Source organism: Cyanistes caeruleus, chromosome 1 (genome assembly GCF_971803275.1).
Source record: "Cyanistes caeruleus chromosome 1, bCyaCae1.hap1.1, whole genome shotgun sequence".
Classification (NCBI taxonomy): domain Eukaryota; kingdom Metazoa; phylum Chordata; class Aves; order Passeriformes; family Paridae; genus Cyanistes; species Cyanistes caeruleus.
Genome location: NC_141701.1, coordinates 7,302,524 through 7,322,422, shown reverse-complemented (window position 1 = coordinate 7,322,422; position 19,899 = coordinate 7,302,524). Strand labels below are relative to the sequence as shown.

Genomic DNA, 19,899 nt, shown 5'->3' with positions numbered 1-19,899 from the left:
AGGACTTAGTTCACATCTCCTCTGTGCTGGAAGACAAGAGAAGGATGAAATTTGCATGCACACATGTGGATGCTTTCACCAAGAAAAAAAATAATACCTGTCCTGAGTTCTTCTCAATTTGAAGCCAGAAGCTTGTATTGACACTTATTTTCTAGGCAATAAATAAATAAATAAGATTTTTTGGTCTTCTGAGTTCTGTGTTAAGGGCCATTCGACTCTTCTGAATAACAAAAAAACACCTTTCATTTTAATTGCCTTTGGTTTTGTTTTTGTTTTTTTTTTCTTTTGCCATATCTTCCAGAGATAGTGTTACAGACATAGAAAGAGAAAAAGACACTCAGTATTTTTTTCTCTTTCACATTTCTCAGTTATTTTCCAATGGACACTTAAGCAGCTCCTCCAGCAGGATTCATTTCTGACCATGAGGCTGCTCAGTGGTCCCTGACAGATGTGACATTGCAATCCCCCTGTGCCATTTCAGGATGCTGCAGCGTCACAGCTGAGATTGGCTCTTAACAGAAACTATGTTGATGGTATTAGGAATTGGAATAAGCACCAGTGTGAAAGGTTAGAAGTGTTTAAAGGCAAAATTTGGAATAAATCTTAGAAAGGATGAGGGATCTATAATGCCTTTAAGCAGTTAATAGAAATTTAATTTTCTGGCCATCCTCCAGAAAGTGCCTGGATGTTGAATACTTTGGCCTAAAGTTAGATAAAACAAGGTATTTAATCTAAATGATCCCTTGCTCCATTCTTAATATTCTCTTTTCTGCCATTATTTTCTTTGAAATTTGCTTGCCAAAACTCTACTGGAAGACAAGATATGGATATTGTAGGTAAGGCTAGAGGAATTATTAATGTAATTTAGCAAATCTGATTGATGGCAGAATTTTCCATCAAATAACTTATTTGCAAATTGGTAACTTCCTATTCACAGCTGAAATCCATCTGTGTGCAAAAGACCTCAGAGAAGCTTTATGTGTCATTTCCATCTCTGTTAAAAAAGCATTTTGAGGACTCTTGTGGGACTAGCAAGACGAATAGGCCATGTTCTGACCTGCTGCACAGGGGTGAGTTTTATCCTTTCTGACTGGCTAAAATGATACAAACCTTAAATAAAGCACATATTGACATTGTAAGATACCATTAAGGTCCTCAGTGTACCATGGTGATGAACCATGACCAAGTACTCCCAGGGTTGTAATAATTCATTACTGAAATAGCTTCCTTCTAATGACTAAGGCTGACTGTGTCAGAGAGCTTGGACTTCTAACCCCAAGGCTTGTTATATAGCATTAAATAAATCTCACTTTCTGTTCATTTACCTACTGTATCAAAGGTCATGAATCATAGCTGACAGCAAGATTTGGATAGGTATCTTTTAAGAATCTCTCTGATTATGGGATGAAGCTGCTGTTAGGCAAGCCTGGTCTTGTACTCCCAAAGGGGTGACAGGTACACATTGATGGTACTGAGAAATTCCTTCCCCTTCACAACTTAGCCAATTTTCCTCTAAATATTTTCCTTGCATTTCTAATTCTTATTTTTATTTTCCTTTTTATTTTGGAAATAGACAAACTCTCTGACAATAAGAATTCATGTGAATGCCAGCTACCAGAGAACACAGTCAGTTCTTTCCCAATGTGTTTAAATCCATTGATCTTGAACTTTTCAAGCTCTGCCAGAAAGTGGCATGATGAGAAATGGAGGGCTCATCCTCCCTCAGGCACCACCACTGGGTATTACCTTGGAGCTGAAGGAGGTGGGAATTAGTTCCATTTAACAAAGTAGAAAGTAGAAGGTGGATATCTCCCACCCTGGGTCAGTGCTCTAACTTCTGCATTACAAGAGAAAAGCACTTCATGGAGCACTCAAGCTGCTCTTCTAAATCAAAAGTGACAGCTAGCACCTTATGAATATCTCAGATTTTTTCAGTGTATATTTCATACACTCTGGAATTTTTTAGAATATTTCTAGTTCAGAAACACTCTGAACTTTCACAGGACACTGGTCTTGAAAGTATTAAGACTCACAGCTTTTGGTCCTGGTCCCATAAAGTTTTCCTGTCTGCATACAACTCTTACATCATTAAAGTTATTGGCAGAAGTGAACTGCATGTAAACCATCACATATACAGACAATGTGAACCTTCCTGACTAAACTACCACCATTTGCCTTTGAAATAAACAGGCAAATAACTATTAAAAGTCTTAAATGTTTATTTGCATTTTTCAAAATGTAATAATCTTCATGCAGTGAAACAGATGGACCATGGAAATTGATGCATGAAAGTAAATAACCCTTTCTCCACCAGTATCTAGCAATCACAAGGCCCAGTGATCACTGAATTTCTCCTATTTTCTTGAAATAGCCATTAAATTAGAGATGATTCAAGGTTTTTTTTTTTTAACGTACTTCATTTTACTTTGCATAAGATTAATTTTACTTAATTAATAAATAAAAAGACCTAAGATTTAGAGAAGTCTTTAGAAAATATTTGTTAAAAAACATTTTAAGAGGTGACACTATGACAAAGCAATGAACTAGATTAAAGAGTGAGAAAACCAGGATAAAAGAGTAATTTTTCAATATAGCAAGGACTTAAAGATTAACTTCCCTGGCTTTTGCTTAGTTTATTTAGTAATTGCCATCACAGATGGCGAGTTAGAGAAAGGTGAAGGTGATAGGAAAGTAAAAGAAAAAAGAAGCACAGGGGAATACATGACAACAAAAGTTATTTTGCCAAAACTATTTCTGATTCTCTTCACAACTGCAGTGTCCAATGTAGATCTGATGACTCTGGGAAAAAATATCTGAAGAACTAGACCATCAAATAGTTTCTGCTCTTCTTTCCAATAAACCAGTAGTTAGAACATGCCATAAAGAGATGAAATACTCAATTATTCTATTTCCCTCAGAGAAAGTTCAACTGTGTGAATACTCTAACCATTAGGCTCTGACAAAAGGTGAACTGTTGGAAACTTGGTTGGTTAACTTCTCCCATAACTTTTGGGTAGCTAACATTTTATATACTCCTCAAAATATGTGGGCACCAGAGTATTTCATCTGAGGTTTCGTGAGAGTATTATTAACTACAGTAACCTACTCAATACAGGCTTTCATTTTGGAAAGAAACAATGAAACATTTATATGCTTGTTTAAATGCTAATCAGTTTTTGTTTAGCAGCCAGACCAAAATATTAATTATTCCTACAACCTTACTCAAGGACAAAGATCCTGTTGATGAGCTTCAGAGGGACTTCAGCTTACATAAATGGGTTATTAAACAGCAAATGAAATTCTGTGTTGGAAAAAAAAAATCATAAAGTAGACGAACCTCTTAAATCACTTTTCAAACCTTGCAGCATTCAAGACTAGCAGCAGTGGATGAAGAAAGGAGCAAAGGCTTTTCTAAAAATCTCTCTTCGATGTTCAGCAGCAGTGAAAACTATATTGGAATTTTATTGGCATTTTATTGGATTTTTTATATGGAAGTTTATATTGGAATGCACAAAAAATAAGGTTGTAGTATTTCAGATCATATTATAGTGCATGCATGTGTCCTGCACAGTGGCCTGTCCTGTGTGATCTCATCTAAGGTACCATGTGGCATTGGTGGAACATTTCTTCAGAAGGACAAGGACATAGAAAGTCCCCTCAATGAAAATGAAGAAAAATCTTATAAGATTATGAAGGAAACAAATAAGAATCAACTCCTTAAAAGGAAAAAAATAGAATGAATATTGATTAGGAACATAATTTTTGTCTGTTTTCCCTGACTGATGTTACAAATAAAGAACATACTTCAGCCTACAATACACCTTTAAAACTTTTGACATACCTAGCAAAAATAAAGTGATTTAAGTGATTTATATGATCAGTCATCCTTTTTCATATAACAGTTAATTAAATTTCTGATTTTTTTCCATAGAAAATCTGTTTAAGATTCCCAGTTTAACAATATTCTCAAAGAAACGCGGCTGTTCTGACTACACAGGTACCAACACCTACAATAACTTAGTTTTTGAATAGAGAGTATGTGTGATAATGACTATATGAAAGAATGCATTTCTTCATAATTGTCTACTGCAATTTTCAAAATTCCCTTATATGTAAACCTTAAAGCTGGATGTAAGGTTGCAAAAAAAACCTCTAGATCTCTTTTTCCTGGTCTTGCTCACAATAGATTTTTCTCTCATATTTGTTTCTGATTTTTACTGCTCTGAGAGTATAATCTAATTACACATTTTGCAGAATATCCCAGTTATATTTTGTGAAAGTAATTAACTGTATTCTCAACTTTTCCACATTCAGTCGTTCAGAAAACCAGCTATGGCTTATTATCAGTCTTTTCTTCACTCATCTTCTCTGGAAATCAGAGGGAGCTTTTCTTTCCCTGGTACACATCTGCTGGTCACATTGCTAATGAACAGAAGATAGCCACTGTCTATTAAGGGAATAGCTAATTTTCATCAAGACCCTGGTATATAAAATATTCATTAGAGTGTGAATAAATTGCACATTTAACCATCCAGAAGAGAAGAACTTATTTAATAGCAAAACATTGCACAGACCTGAAATATAAATAATGCTGTGGAACCTGAACACTTGGAAACATTTAATAGTCAGTGAACTATCTTTTCCTCCTGCCATCAGAGATATAAGAATATTATAGCACCACCTTGCTTTACCTCTACCATAAAATTAATTACCTTTCAACCGACCCCATTTAATTGCTTATAAAACTCATCTGACTTTCCAGCATTTTTAGCAACCTGTATGTCATCAACAAAAGTGCTTAGAATAAATTAGCACTCCATCTTTTTTCATATCCTTCATATAATCACAAAATTGAAACTAAATAGATGGCCCATTGCATTTTGCCACAAGCAGTAGATTTATCTCAAAAATACACTGGAACAATGTGCACACATAGGCTCTTTAACATCTTTCTTTTAGAAAGAACCCATGGTCTGTAATATTCTGATACTGTTGAATCATTAGGATATCACTCCATACAGGCCACTGTTCTGAACTAAATGATGTTGAGGAATTTGGTAGAATTTTGTGGATTAAATGATTTATAAAAATGGACATTCTTAGCAATTCCATGGAAACATTCACAATGGAAAATAAGGAATGGGATGGGATGGGATGGGATGGGATGGGATGGGATGGGATGGGAATAGAATAGAATAGAATAGAATAGAATAGAATAGAATAGAATAGAATAGAATAGAATAGAATAGAATAGAATAGAATAGAATAGAATAGAATAGTTGAGCTGAGCTTAGTTGGAAGGGCCTTCAACAATCATCTTTGTGACGAGTCCAGCTGTTCGGGTCTGATCAAAAGATAAAGCAGGTTGATAATGGAATTGTCCAATGCCTCTAAACATTGACAGTCTCTGGGCACTGACCACATCTCTAGGAAACTTGCTTCAGTGTTTGGCCAACTTCTCTGTGAATAAAAGCTTCCTAATGTCAAGACTGACCCTCCCCTGAGGCAACTTTGAGTCCTTTCCATGCATCCTGGGATACCAGTGGGAAGAGCAGCTGTCCAGCCAGCTATATAGAATAAGAAATTCACCAAAATGTATTATTATACAAATAATTGTTCAGATCAAATAAATTCACAAACCCCCTGCCCCTCCTCAACCCCCAGAAAATTAGTTGTGTGCATAAAATTTTCCTGGACAAACATTTTGTGACCCAAAATCTGGAAAAAAATTAAAATTCTCTCGGAAGAGATAAAATTTTTATTTAATCCCAGTGTAAAATACTAGCTATTATTTTAGCTCTCTACAACTTTTGGATATTTAAAAATGAAGAAAAAATCACTTCAAACTGCTTTATTAAAAGAAAATAAAAATGCAAAATTCCCTTTTTTAGATTTATATTTTGAGGGGTTTTTTTTATTTGTCTAAAAAAACTAATTGGAACTACTGTGACTCTTAAATTGACTTAAAATTTGACTAAAAATATGACTTAAATGTGACTTAGAATTGCCTATTGACTTTCTATAATTATCTCACTATTTTCTTTCTCAGGATTACATAAGTAGGATTAGTCTTTGACTTACATATTTACATAGTCCATGTCTCTGGTTTTAAACTCTGGTTTTAAAGTACTTGAGCCCAAAACTAGGGAATCTGTTTTAATTCAAACTACCTCCTCATTAGGAAACACAGTGCAAGGATTTTGTCTAAAATCACCTCTATTTAAATGAATCATTCTGATGCTTGTGGTTCACTTACTTTTGCATTCTGTAAATTGTCAGATCAACATGAAGTTGTATGACAGGATGCTGCCAAATGTATTATTTAAGGGAATAATGGTGCTGCCTTTACTGGAGGTGAATTGTGGTTGTACTGGATTTGCATGGTCAGGTTTTGGGTGATACAAGGGTGCCTGGTAGCTGAGAACAGATTTTTTAAGAAGTGGTGAATTGCAACAAATTTTGGACATAAGGTAAATTTTCACTCTTTTGGCAGTAGTAGCCTTTCATTAGCAATGCTGCAGCAGCTTTTGGAGCATGGTCAGAAAGAAATGAGAGCATCCTAGCCCTGGCCCTGACCATGCTCTTCAGTTCATTTCTGAAGGCAGAAGACTAGAACTGTTCAAGCTGACTATGTGTCAGAGTCACAGAACAGTCTGAGTTGGAAGAGACCCATCAAGTCCAACTCTTATGCCTGAGTGAATGGTCCATACAGGGATCAAACCTGTGATCTTGGCTTTATTAGCACCGTGCTCTGACCAGGTGATCTAATGTCAGAACACAACCAACTTGCTTTACTTCATCCTTCTGCCTTGAATTTTGAAAACTGAGGAACAAGCTGCTTATCCCTTCTGGTCATCATCAGGACACTCATGTAGTTTCAAATTTCCAGCAATCCCAGGTACAACTCTAGTTTTTGCAATACATGAGGTCACAGGCAACTTGTCTCCACAGTCACAACAGAACTCTCACACTCACATTGCTTTGGCTTCCAGAAATCAGGTGTTCCTTTTGGGTGGCACCAGCTCTGACACTGCAGGTCAAGGAGACAGACCTGAGTTGTTGAGTGGTTTAAGTGTGCCAGGAAACCAACCAAACTGTCACATGAGGGGTAGCAGTGCTATAATTCCCTGGAAATCAGCAGTGTAGTGAGTCCTGGAAGCTGGTGCACATGACCATTGTTGGTGTCAAGTGCATACTTTTCTCCCTCCAAAGAGTAGCCACATAATTTTGGAGCAGGTGCTGTAGTAAACCACTACACATAGACAAAAGGAAAGCACAGTAATTCTGTTTATTTAATGCAGGGTATAAGGACCTCACTCTTGTCCTGTCCATCTCACCCCTGGACTGCCCCTTCTCACTCCCCAGTCTGATAATGCCTGATGGCACTTTACAGGCACAGGACCCCAAGGTAAAAGAGAAAGAATTTAGCAGGTGCCAAAGATCCAGTCAGGAGAGGGGCAGGTTGCTCTGGGATGGCTCATTCTGACCCATAAGGAACAAAGACAAGACTCCATTCCATCTGGGTGCTCAGACACAGGAATACAAACACAAACTTGCTCCAGTCATGCCCTATCCACTTCTCAGTGACAAGATATCACTGCCCTGACCTTGTCATATTTCCCTAGAAACCAGACTGACTTTTGTCTGACTCAGTTTATTTGAAGTCTTCCCAAGGAATGGGATTGGCACACGATAAAGTGCTTGGGACATCTCTGGGAAAAACATACCATCATGCTAACATGGGTGTCAAGATGAATCATCTCCCACAGAAGGCTTTCCACAGCCCACACCGCTGCTCAGGTGACGAGCCACGCTCCTCCTTGGCTCTGAATCAGCGCCTCGGCACACGCTCGCGGTAACTGCAGGGGCAGAAAGCAGCACAGACAGAGCTCTGGGAATATTGATCAGCTGGGACACAGCTGTGTTGGGCCTGGCAGCCACCCCTCTGAGGTGCCACTGTGTCTTTGCTTCTCATCTTTTGGAACCATCTAAACCATTCTTAAGATCATTCCTTTGACTTGTCCTTAGAGTCCTCATTCTTTGCACTGCTGTGCTGGAGAGGAAGAGAATTTCCTGCCTGTGCCTCACTGATCTTGACTTCCAGCTAAAAAGCTTCAACAGGAGAGCAGGGGGTCCTGAGGATCTGAGGTTGGGTCCCTTCTCTGCAGCATCAGAGTTTCTGAAGAGTTAATTTGATTCAGTGGAGGTCTTGATGACTTTCACTGCGTGTTCATCACAAGGCAGAGATGGATACCTAATATTAAGGAATATTCAAGGATACCTAATATTAAGGAATATTCAATATTCAGGAAGCCACATGAGTTTCAACAGAACTAGTAAATAAAATTTATCTGTCAAGATTTTACTGTGATTTAGCTCCCCTAAGTAAAAAGCATATAACTTCTTCCCACTCCAATTACTTCATTCTCTTTAATTACATGGGATAAAAAATGAAATTCCATATATTTTCTTTTAATATATTGATACCTTGAATTTTTTGGTTTCCGGTTTCTTTTTACATAGTAAAGTAAAAAACCACCCTTGTTTCACTTGTTTTCCTGCAATTTGCCATATCACATTTTTACTGTCTTCGTTCTTAGAAATAATCTTGCTATTTTTAATTTCTCATTGAGTTTTTTTAATACCTTTTGTTACACATCTTTTCATATCTTTTTTGTTTGTTTGTTTTTATCATAAGATGTCTATGCAGCATTCAAGATAAGGATTTCTCACTGACTTATGTGGTGACCAGAGTTAAAGAAAGAAAGGACACTTGTTTTTTTAGAAAGTTATATATTAGCTGTTGCTCAGTGTCTTTAGCTGGGCAAGTCAGGAGCCATGGGGGCAGATTTTTAGATATCACCATTTTCCACTACTGAGAATCTGGACCCCTTTGTGCCCTCTAATTATTTCACAGCACATGTGAAGCTTCTCCATGTGATTTGGAATTGGAGTTTTAGTTGCCATGCTAGCACCATCACTGTTTTTTTTTTTTTCCCTTTTCCCCCCGGTGGATTTTCATCTCACAGATAGACAGGAAAGCGGGGAGGGGAGCAGGGGAAGAAAAAAGAAAAAAATATCCTTTTTAATTCTCCATCTGCATGGGGCCACAAAAATGCCTTAAGCTGAACACAACAGACTGAAAAACAAGTGGGAAGAGATTATCAGAAGCCTGGCAAGAGGGAAGTGCAGTTGGTGGTCAGGTGAAGGCTGCTTTGGAGGATAAGCAATTTGTGTGTTATCAGTGCAGGAGAGAGAACAGTAGCTCCCTACACTGAAAGGAGATTAAAAGTAACAATAGTCTTTTCTGTACACCATAGGCCAATCTGTTAAATGCAAGGAAAGCTGAGAAGCTGCTTAGAGCTGATGGTTGTTTAATTTACACCTGCACCCACTTGAACTGTGTAAATGACATGGTGCTTTTCAGAACATATGCATGTTTCCATGTGGCACCGGTTTGTGAAACTGTGCCCAGCTGATCTAACAGCGCAAGATTTGCTGTGAGTATAAAACACAATGCCTCTCTCTCATTCTGGGTAGCCTTCTGGTTCCAGAAAAGAATGAGGAAAAGTTATTTGGCTTTTTATTTTGTTGTTCTTGCCGTTGTTCAGGGTTTTTTTTCTTTTAAAATCAATAGTAATGGCTAGCTGATAGTAAAAAGTGGGGTGTACTACATAATAAAGGCCAAAGCAAAGGTGACCTCCTTTGCCAGAGGAAAAAGTTAGGAAATTCAAGCATTGGCTCAGTTCAGACCAAGATAATTAACACCCTTGATGAATCAATGTATCACATGCACTGTTTTGGAAGAGGGTGATGGAGGAGCACTACAGTCAGGTAGCCAAGACAAGAATTAGGAGATAGGAATACAGGATGGGGCTTTTTTGCTGCTACTGATTTTAAATCAGCATATATGTATATATATGAGTGATTTTGTATAAATAACGTTACTTCCTCTGTCTTGAAAGGTACTAAGTACATATTAATGATATTATTGGACAGAGATGATGGAATTTTGTTATTCCACTTGCAAGGCAGCTTCACAAACATGGCTGGATACTCAGCTGTGTGAGCAGAAAGCTCTGTGCTCTCTGAAGGTCTTTTGTTAGCTAAACAATGGCACGGGGCAGACCCAGAAACCTTTCTGTTGCTTTCCTTGCTGAGTCACAGCATTTCTCAAAGTGCAGGCTTGTAAAATGTATGCCAGTATATACTAATTACTCATAATTTAATAATTGCACATTGTCTTTTCTAGCTGAATAATTGATTTCTCATTCCAGCTGTTCTGCTGACTGTAGTGTATGTTACAATTACTGTTCACAGGCTGCTCACTGTTTTTATCCAGTGCATGATGGATGCTGCATGATGGCTTCAGCTCTGTTAGTTTTTTTTTTCTTTCTATTATGGTATGGGGTTTTTTTCACAACCACTTTTGAATCAAAGGAAATTTTAAGGATTGCACAACAGTTGCATGAAGCAGAGTTTAACCACTGATTATCTCATCATCCATTAACACAAGATCTGGGATTCATTTCCCCTACAGTATCCAAGTCCCCGTTTTGCCAGTAAATCCTGGAGTAACTCTGAAAAGGAAACACATTCCCTGTCACACACATACATGCAAACATGCATTCTCCTTCCTTTCGAATCAGAAGTACATTTTTCTTTATAATCAGTTTAATATACAAGTTTTTTTTCAAATAGAGTCACCAAACACGCAAGGTTGGAAGTATTTTCAGTTATATTTTTTCCCTCTCTTTCAACAGTGTCTCATTAAGAAAAATCTGTGGTGGTTGTTTGAGTGCTTTGGTTTGTTTTTTTATTATTAAATCTAATAAGGCTTTCTCTCTGCTTTATGCAAGTAAAACATCTGATACTTGATATATTCTCTTCCTGTCTGTGAGCCAAACTCCATGACAAATCCTTTTGTCCATGATATTCTGACACTTCTTTTCATCTAGGCTGTCATCATCTATTAAATTATCATCTCCATATTCTGGGTATTTTAGTCAAACAGGAAATTCATCCTGTGACATCAGGAGCTGGAGTCTAGTGGACTGTCTGGCATATGAGGTCACTTAAAGCATTTCTAAATGGAAAAATTCTGATTTTCTGGCAAAAGATTTCTTTTTTTTTTTCAATTTTCTGTTGCTTCTGTTTTTCAGGAAAAAAAATGAAAAGTTTCACTCATAGAAATACTTTTTTTTACAAACCCTTATCTATTTTATCTACTTATCTACCATTATCTACTTTAAAAAAAAAAGGAAAAAATGTTAATTTAAGTCATGCATTTTTAAAATCATGGCTTATTTAAGTCAATGGGAAATTTGCATTCACACCTAACACATCAATGACAGTAAGAAACTGCTTCCTTAATTATATAATTGATAGAATTTCTTATAAAGGAATAACAGAGATTGTGAACTTCATCCTGCTGATTTACACTTCAGCCATCTTCAGAAATACTTACATTTAACTGTATTCTGGAATTGCTTGGCTCTTGTCTTGCCTCTGCAAAGAAAGCAATGCTGCTCATAGAGAACTTATCAGAGATGTTGGAATTAAACCAGGAACACTATGATTCCATCTAACCTTCAGAAAATGCAGGTGCCCTCAGTGTCTGATTTTATATCAACCTCTTAAAACGAGCCACTGAAATGTGTCTCTTTTTAAAACTAAGAAGTCTGAGAGAAATCTTTTGCTATGGGGCACTGTTGCTGAAACCAGAGCAAACCAAGGTTAATAAAATGAAGGCACCAAACACAAAAACAAACACACTTGTCATGGTTTGCTCGAATCTCTCCGCAGCACTGAAGCCGAGTTGGCCACATGGCTGCATTAGCCATTCCATCAAGGTCAAGAATCCCAAATGAGTTGCTATGGGAAACAAATTACTGAGGTGTCAGCTGGAGCTGAAGCTTTAGATATGAGGGAACTTTACCCATTATATGCTTGAAAGATTTCCGGAACAACAGAAGCTGGGGAAGAGCATATTGGTAATAACAAGACTGGGAAAGCAGATGTTTCACTGACCTTTGCTCCGTGCATTCGGACTCCCCATTTGCCAGCATGCCTGAGTGGACCAGAAAGGAATTGCAAATAAGGTGGGCTCTCCTGAGGCACAAGTAAATAATTTTTTAAAAAATACAATATCAAGTGCTGTTTTCAGGGAGATAGGTAAAAGAAACTCAAAAGCTCCTGAAACCACCTGGGACTCATGCCCTCCTATTAAGGATGAGAGACAGCTCACTTTTACTACAGCATTAATTTCAGGGGAAGGAATTGAAAGCCAGAGAAGGGGCAACTTGCCATGGAGGTGAACCCCGCACCAGAACCAGTTTTAGTCACTCTGCTCACTTAATAAATGGTCACTGTGAACATGACCTTGGCTGGAATTGTCTGGGGAAAGAGAACTGGGAGGACTGGACCTCCTATCCAACTCTGATATTCATCTTTGTGAAGGCACTCTGCTGCACTTGACCCCAGGATGCTTAACTCCAGATCTGTAGGAACTGGAATATTTTGTTTCCACCAAGCATTAATTTTGACACAATAAAAAAAAAAAATATGCTTAATTATATGCAAGTTTGTTCAGAAAAGTTTGGGTAAATCTCTCTCCCAGTTTGAGAATGCTGATCCAGCTGCTCACTCAGCAGCTATGGGATAGTTTGCAGACAGTGGTGCTATCACCAAAAATAAAATTAAGAACCTTGACTTTATCACATATTTGTTTAAATTTTCTCATCTATTTACCTTTTTTTCCATTGAAAATTTTTACATAATCTATCCAGGAACAGGAAAGGGACTTCTTTTTCTCTAGTGAGATAGAGGAAGAAACATCTGCTCTTGAGACTCACATTGGATGTGACTACTGGGTAAAAAACCAGGCATAATTAATTTCCATTAATGAACACATTTTACTGCATACACAACAGATAAAAATCTGACCTACTATATACTTGACTTCTGGATAGTTTTTGCAGGGACAGTCTTCAGCCAATTGTTCCTACTATGGCTTTACATTTGAGGGTTCCTTTTTAAATGTGTTAGAGATGGCTCTGGGAGAAAGAATTAGGCAGAGACTTCTGTTTGTTAATACCTTGCATCATTTCTACACACTCTGCCCTAGTAAGAAATCTTGAAAAGAGACATGTTTGGATAATTTTTCATATAAATATTTTAAACAAAACAAAAACCTAAAAACCTGTGTAGGAGGTCTTCACTTCCCCATAATACTTGTACCTGAATTTAAACATTATAGCCAGGACCTCAGTGTTCAGATGACTCTCAATATCAATGTATAACATCAGGATCAGGAGATATATTTTTATAAAGGACAAAGGAACAGGCAGTGAAAATCTCTCTACTTCTGTAATAAGGCATTATTGCTCTCCAAATATTTGTCTCTCTGGATTTTTCCTGTGTTATTTGTTGGATTGTAATGATCTAGAGTGAGTTAAAGCTGGATATTACATTTTATCATGGCAGTGAAAAAGCTTTGATGTCCTGGAAGACTTCTTTTTTCTTTTCTTTTCTTTTCTTTTCTTTTCTTTTCTTTTCTTTTCTTTTCTTTTCTTTTCTTTTCTTTTCTTTTCTTTTCTTTTCTTTTCTTTTCTTTTCTTTTCTTTTCTTTTCTTTTCTTTTCTTTTCTTTTCTTTTCTTTTCTTTTCTTTTCTTTTCTTTTCTTTTCTTTTCTTTTCTTTTTTCTTTTTTCTTTTTTCTTTTCTTTTCCCTTTGGATTAGGTTTTATTGCACTTAAGTATTGTGCAGGAATAACTGAAGGTAATGTCACTGACAGAACTGTGCCAGCAAGATCTGTAAATCAAACCAGAATTTGTACATTGTCTGATATTTCTCTTGTAAACATCTGCTCTGACCCTTAATTTCAAAGAAGGGGTAGTAGGGATTTTTTTGTGCAAATGCAGATGTGAGTGGCTTTCACATTCTCAGGCAGCCTGAAAGGAAGCTACACTAATGAGAACAAGGAGATTTCTAAACTGAGAGATGCAGCCTCTCCCTGCAGTAGAAGTTGTTGCCAGTGGGTTTTCTTTTAAGCTTTCTCTTGTTAGTCTCGTGAAGCAAACACAGGTATTTCTGGGAATGCTTTGCAGGACAACTTGAAAATAATCTCCATCTCTTTCAGCTGCTGTCCTTACAGCTAAAGTGCAAGTGCTTCTGCATTAAGAAGCTCTATGCAACTGGAGATTGCTTTGCCAGTCCCTGAAATGCAAATGCCTGGGGGAAATGGAACAGGTGTTCAACCCCACACTGCAGCCAGAGCAAAAGTAGAAAAATACCTTAATTGGTGGACCCAAAGAAATAACAGGAGATCAGGAACCCTAAGCAGAGAAAAGTTTCATGGTTTCTTAGGTGAAGGTGGGCTAGGGATGACTGGTCAATTAAGGTAAAAGAATAAAGGTAAGATGCTCTTGAGAACAAGGATGCTAAGTGAAAATACCTAGAATGCAGGGGAACTAATTTTAACATGAAATTCTACACTGAGCCAGTGTCATTTCAAGAAATCTTGGAACTGATATCAAAATTACTTTTCCTGAATGATTAAATCTATTTTAAGAAAAGTGAGTGCCTTTCTCCTGCAGAAGAAAGAAAACTTCTTGATTGATTAAGTCATGTTCAATGCTAATTTAGCACTGTATTTATAAAAAAGTAAATGTCATCCTGTAGACTATGCCTGTGTTAGATGACCCAATGGCCCAAAATGAGGCAATGTGGGCTTTATGGTCCTGACTTGGAGGTATGAGTAGCCCAGAAAGCTCTTTTCTGCATTGTCTTGGAAATGGACAAAAGTGTTTTCTTGCAGTGCAGGAGAATAGGACAAAAAAAAATTAGACCCCTCCCCCCCCTTTTTTTTTTAATTCTCTTTTCCTTTTTTTTTTTTTTTAATTCTCTTTTCCTTTTTTTTTTTTTTTTTTTTACAAAAACAGAAAAATATATACTTAACACGCCTGGAGTGTGTTAGGCAGAAGATGAGAAATGGGAAGAAACTGATGGACAGAAAGAAAGAAAAATCAACACCAGTGCAATGAACTGGTGTAGAAGATAGGTCAGCAGAAAGAAAAATGAAATACAGAGAGCCAGAGCAGATCAAATCTAACCACATGGCTGGACTGAGGCTAGAAGAACATATGTGCCCTGGATGGTGTATACTCAGAGTGACTGAAGTATAAAGGCATTGAATCACTTGTGCAAAGCCAGATCAACGTCAGCACTCAGGAAGATAGTCTCAACCTCAGCAATTTAGGAATCATTCAAGTCAGTGATGATAAAACTTGGCCACTCCTAATGTTCCTGTTGTCTTTGCATCCATTCTCCTATAATAAGATGTCTGTTACATTCTGCTTTCCCCCCCTCACCTTTTGTCAATTGGACACCCCTTAGCCAGGACTGTCACCATCCCTCCACTGCATCTTTCACCAGCCATGTTACTGAGTAGGGGGAGATCAAAAGTTATCATGGAAACATGAGATTTTCTGTGCTGGAGGAGCCTAGACTGAGTCCATTAAGATCATATCTAACCTCTGCCGGTGTTGAACACCAATATCAGCATGCACAAAGCATAAGAAATGTTGCTTCGTATCATAAAGATGAAGTAAGTGAACCATAGAGGAACCTTTCCCTTAACTCCATTAGTCTGTGATTGCCTTTGCAGGCTCTAAGAGTAATGTTTATTATACACATCAAAAGGTGAGGAGCTTATTTGGTTGGTTTTGCAGGTCTGGTTTTTTGAATCCATGTAACTGTAATTTGTGATGATTATCATGTATATAAAAACCGTGAAGTTTGTTTTACTTTGAAAAGTATTATCATACACATCTTGTGGCAAACAGACTCCAAGAGAAGATGCAAATTTTTAATAGGGAGAGATTCTGTGACTAGCAATCTCTGTATATGCCAGGTTTTATGTTTTATTTCTTTGGTTATTTTTTTCTGATAGATTAAATAAAACCACAATTTTTATTGAGGTTTTGACTGTTTATTCTAACAGTCAGAACTTTTCTTTTGTCATTACATCTATTCCTGCTTCCTTAAGATCCATATCCTCTTCCATGTTGTCAGTTGTCCTCTTTGACCATTTCTGCCTGCTCTTCATTCTCTCAAAATCTGTTTGAGGGGTTAAGGGCATATTTTTCTAAGCTGTTTAGGCTCCTGATTATGCAAATAGACACTTGCCAGGCTTTTCAGAGACATCTTAAATGCTGAGAAGATTAGCAATTGATCTCAATAATACTTCAGTATCCACCTAATTTGTAAATTTAATTGGGTGTCAAATATCTTTGACAGGCTGACCCAAAGTAATCAGTTGTGCACAGAAGGCCACAAGTGACATACTTTTTGGACTAGAATATTACAGGATTCAAAATACTATTTCCTATATCTGTTGCTATTTTCCTTTTCCTCTTCCTCATTCTTTTTGAATTCCATCATTTCTTTCAGCTTTCTGAGGGATTACCTACAGCAGATAAAAATGAAGACACACACATGCAGTTCAAACTGTCCATTCCATTGTGCATACACTCCCCATGTGTTGAAGCAACTCTGCATAGAATTTTTTGGGTAATAAAAGACCTTTAAATATCATCCAGTGCAACCACCTTGACATGGGTAAGGACAGTCTTCCATAGATCAGGTTGCTTAAAGCCCCATTACACTTTCCTTTGAAATCTTCCAGTGATGGGCTATTCACAACTTACTTAGGAAACCTCTTCCAGTGTCTCACTATCCCCCTTTTTGTCCTTTCTTATGTCCAATCTGGATCTACCACCTTTCAGTTTAAAACCCAGGACCCTCCTCCTCTACAGGACCTTGTGAAAAGTCTCTTTTGGTCTTTCTTACCAGCCCAGTTTAAGTCTTGAAAGACTGCAATAAAGTGTCCCTGGAGCCTTCTTTTCTCCAAGCTGAATAACCCCAAGTCTTTCAGCCTGTCCTCATAGGAAAGCAGTTTTAGCCCTCTAATAGTTTTGCCTTCTCTGCAGATGCTCCAACAGTTCCATGCATTTCTTGAGCTGGATGCAGTGCTCCAGGTGGGGTCTCATGAGAACAGAGGGGGAGAATCACCTCCCTCAACCTGTAGTCACACTTGTTTTTATGCAACTCAAGGTATTATTGGTTTTCTGCCTACAACTGCACATTGTCAGTTTATGTCCAAGCTTTTATCTACTAAAATCCTTTTCAACCTCTCTATCCAATCATGACCCAGCCCAAACTGGAGCTGATGATTCCCCTGACCCAGGTGCATGACCTTGCCTTTAGGTTTTTTGAATTTCATGGGGGGTCATATGAGCCAAATCTTTTAAAGTACTTCTGAGTGCCATCCCTTCCTTCAAACCAACCAACTGTACCCCTCAGTGTGGTGTTATCAGCAAAGTTTCTGAGGCTGCACTCAGTCCCACTGTCAGTGTTGTTTGATTTGAAATGTTGTAATATTGGACTGCACTGGTCCTAATTCAGTCCCTTGGGTGGTAACATCACTTCTCGCTGGTTTCCACTTGGACACTGAGCTATTGGCTGCAACTGTTTGAATGCAACCACTCCGACAATTCCTTATTTACCGAACAGTCGAATCCTGAAACCTTTGTTTCTCCGATTTAGCATTAAGAATGATTTGGGGAGCTGTATCAAAGGCCTTATAAAATTCCAGGCAGATGACATCCATAACTCTTCCCTTGTTTACCAATACAGTCACTCTGTCATAGAAGGCTACTAGCTTAGTATAAGGCACAATTTGTCCATGGTGAAGTCATGCTTGCCGTCTCTAATCACATCCCTGTCTTCCATATGTTTCAAAATTTCTTCCAGTGGGATCTGTTCCATGATCTTCTGTCTGCACAGCTGACGTCCATAACTCCAGCTGAGCTTGTTTTCTTTGAATTTCTTCAGTAGACAAATGAGTAAGACCCTATAATCCAGACATAAAAAACACAGTGAAGACTTCAGAGTTCTCTTAGGTGGTGAAGTTACATCTGATCTGTTGCTTTCTATCTTTGCTGAGGAAACTGACAGTACTGAATTTAATTAGCTGGGGTACTTTATGTTGCTTGCCAGAGATATCTGCAGGAGTTACATCACACATCAATGGAAAGCAGCCTAGTTTTCTTCCTTCAAACCCCTTAGGTACAGTGAAATAATATATTTCAAGATGAAAGAAGGATTTTCACTCGGGTCATCTTTGCTTTTTGAAAGTTTAGTGGAGATTTGGAAAGCACCAGCAGGTTAACCTCATCCTCAGCAGGAGAAACTGAAAATGGTAGAGGTTTTGTTTGTTTGGTTTGGAATTCTTTTTTTCCTTACCCTACTACAGAGAGGATTATTTGATCATTATGAAAACCATTTGCATATATATAATTATCTTGTTCAGGGATTTTTTGCTCTCCTACTGACACAGATCCATGAATTCATCAGCAACTATTTGTTGGAAGATTAGCAGGGAGCACTGCTCCCAGTTCAGCAAAACAACCTGGAGGTGTGACCAACATGCACCTGTCTCATGCTTGGAACAAAAACATCAGACTGACCATTTACAAGATTGCTATAACCAAGAAATATGGTGATCAGCCCCTATTCAGAGCTGTGGCTCACTGCACGATGACTCATGGCCAGCTGTATATTCTTTACTTGTGTTTTGATTGAATGCTGGGGTGGGGGAAAGGAGGGGAAGACTCAGAGCAAACACAATCATGATGAGGTCAAACACCCACATTCGCCACATTTGGGAAAAATTATCTGATCGTTTAGGACGTTACATAAGTTATTCGTGGAATTCATACTTCATTGATCTCCTGGAGGATTCCGGCCGGCGGGCGAGCCGGGCGGTGGCAGCGCAGGGGGCGATCCCCTCACAGCGGAGCAGGCCCGAAGCGCGGCCCCGGGCCCGGCCCCGCTCCCCCGGCCCGGCCATTACCAGGACACCGGCAGGAGGCACCCGGGCTCCTTTCAGAGCCGCTGCTCCCTCTCTTCTGTCACGGGGGCCGTGACCTCCCCGCTCGCGGACACCAGGAGCCACCCCTGCCCTAAAATCTTGGGAAAAACCTTCCACAGATGGAACGGAGGAAGCGGGGGCGCTTCCCCTGTCCCCTGCAAGGGCGCGAGCCCGGCTGTTCTCGGCAGCTCCACGAAACCTGCAGGAATGGGGATCTGTCCCTTTCCTGCCAACCTACCTGAATGGGGATCTGTCCCTCTCCTCCAACCTGCAGGAATGGGGATCTGTCCCTTTCCTGCCAACCTGCCTGAATGGGGATCTGTCCCTCTCCTCCAACCTGCAGGAATGGGGATCTGTCCCTCTCCTCCAACCTGCAGGAATGGGGATCTGTCCCTCTCCTCCAACCTGCAGGAATGGGGATCTGTCCCTCTCCTACCAACCTGCAGGAATGGGGATCTGTCCCTCTCCTACCAACCTGCAGGAATGGGGATCTGTCCCTCTCCTCCAACCTGCAGGAATGGGGATCTGTCCCTCTCCTCCAACCTGCAGGAATGGGGATCTGTCCCTCTCCTCCAACCTGCAGGAATGGGGATCTGTCCCTCTCCTCCAACCTGCAGGAATGGGGATTTGTTCCTCTTTTCCCTCCAACCTGCCTGAATGGGGATCTGTCCCTTTCCTGCCAACCTGCAGGAATGGGGATCTGTCCCTCTCCTCCAACCTGCAGGAATGGGGATCTGTCCCTGTCCTCCAACCTGCAGGAATGGGGATCTGTTCCTCTTTTCCCTCCAACCTGTAGGGATGGGGATCTGTCCCTCTCCTGCCACCCTGTAGCAAGTGCAGATCCTTTCCCTGCTTCCCACCAAGCAGCCCGCCAGGCCTCTCCGTACCCAGGTGTCCAAATAGATGTGTGAAGAATACAGAGATCATGTACAACAGAGAACATACAAAAGCAAAAAAGGGAAAAC

At 39.1% G+C, this 19,899-nt stretch overlaps 1 protein-coding gene and 1 long non-coding RNA gene across 10 annotated transcripts in view; one reads left to right on the top strand and one right to left on the bottom strand.

The window, feature by feature from the left end:
* The window catches only part of LOC111925158 (uncharacterized), a 16,945-nt gene extending 14,061 nt beyond the window's left edge, over positions 1 to 2,884 (top strand). Inside the window, exon 5 of the long non-coding RNA XR_002862082.2 lies at positions 938 to 2,884. This is a non-coding gene — a long non-coding RNA (uncharacterized LOC111925158). The remainder of the gene's footprint in view (positions 1 to 937) is intronic.
* Positions 2,202 to 19,899, bottom strand: LOC111925159 (uncharacterized). 9 transcript variants are annotated; one of them, XR_015283560.1, is made up of 6 exons: positions 19,173 to 19,384; positions 16,852 to 17,914; positions 12,751 to 12,868; positions 12,031 to 12,111; positions 11,468 to 11,508; positions 7,270 to 8,254 (listed from the first exon to the last, which is right to left on the bottom strand). XR_015283560.1 is itself a non-coding variant. In XM_086878184.1 (4 exons), exons 1-4 carry the CDS (start codon positions 19,859 to 19,861, stop codon positions 8,220 to 8,222), a joined length of 432 nt encoding a protein of 143 aa, XP_086734310.1. In that variant the 5' UTR covers positions 19,862 to 19,899; the 3' UTR covers positions 7,270 to 8,219. The 9 variants fall into 9 exon arrangements, 1 of the variants encoding a protein (XP_086734310.1); XR_015283557.1 differs by lacking the exons at positions 12,751 to 12,868; positions 16,852 to 17,914; positions 19,173 to 19,384 and adding exons at positions 2,202 to 5,567; positions 19,546 to 19,899 and having other exon boundaries at positions 7,728 to 8,254; positions 12,031 to 12,070; XR_015283563.1 differs by lacking the exons at positions 11,468 to 11,508; positions 12,751 to 12,868 and having other exon boundaries at positions 12,031 to 12,070; positions 19,173 to 19,315.

Excerpts from the sequence above, each read along its gene's own strand:
- LOC111925159 (XM_086878184.1), bottom strand. The coding sequence starts at position 19,861 with ATGATCTCTGTATTCTTCACACATCTATTTGGACACCTGGGTACGGAG. Across the intron at positions 12,071-19,545 it reads ACAAATCCCCATTCCTGCAG|GCATGCTGGCAAATGGGGAG; the intron begins GTTGGAGGAGAG and ends TGGTCCACTCAG. Across the intron at positions 8,255-11,467 it reads ATTCCAGAATACAGTTAAAT|GTATCCATCTCTGCCTTGTG; the intron begins GTAAGTATTTCT and ends CCTTAATATTAG.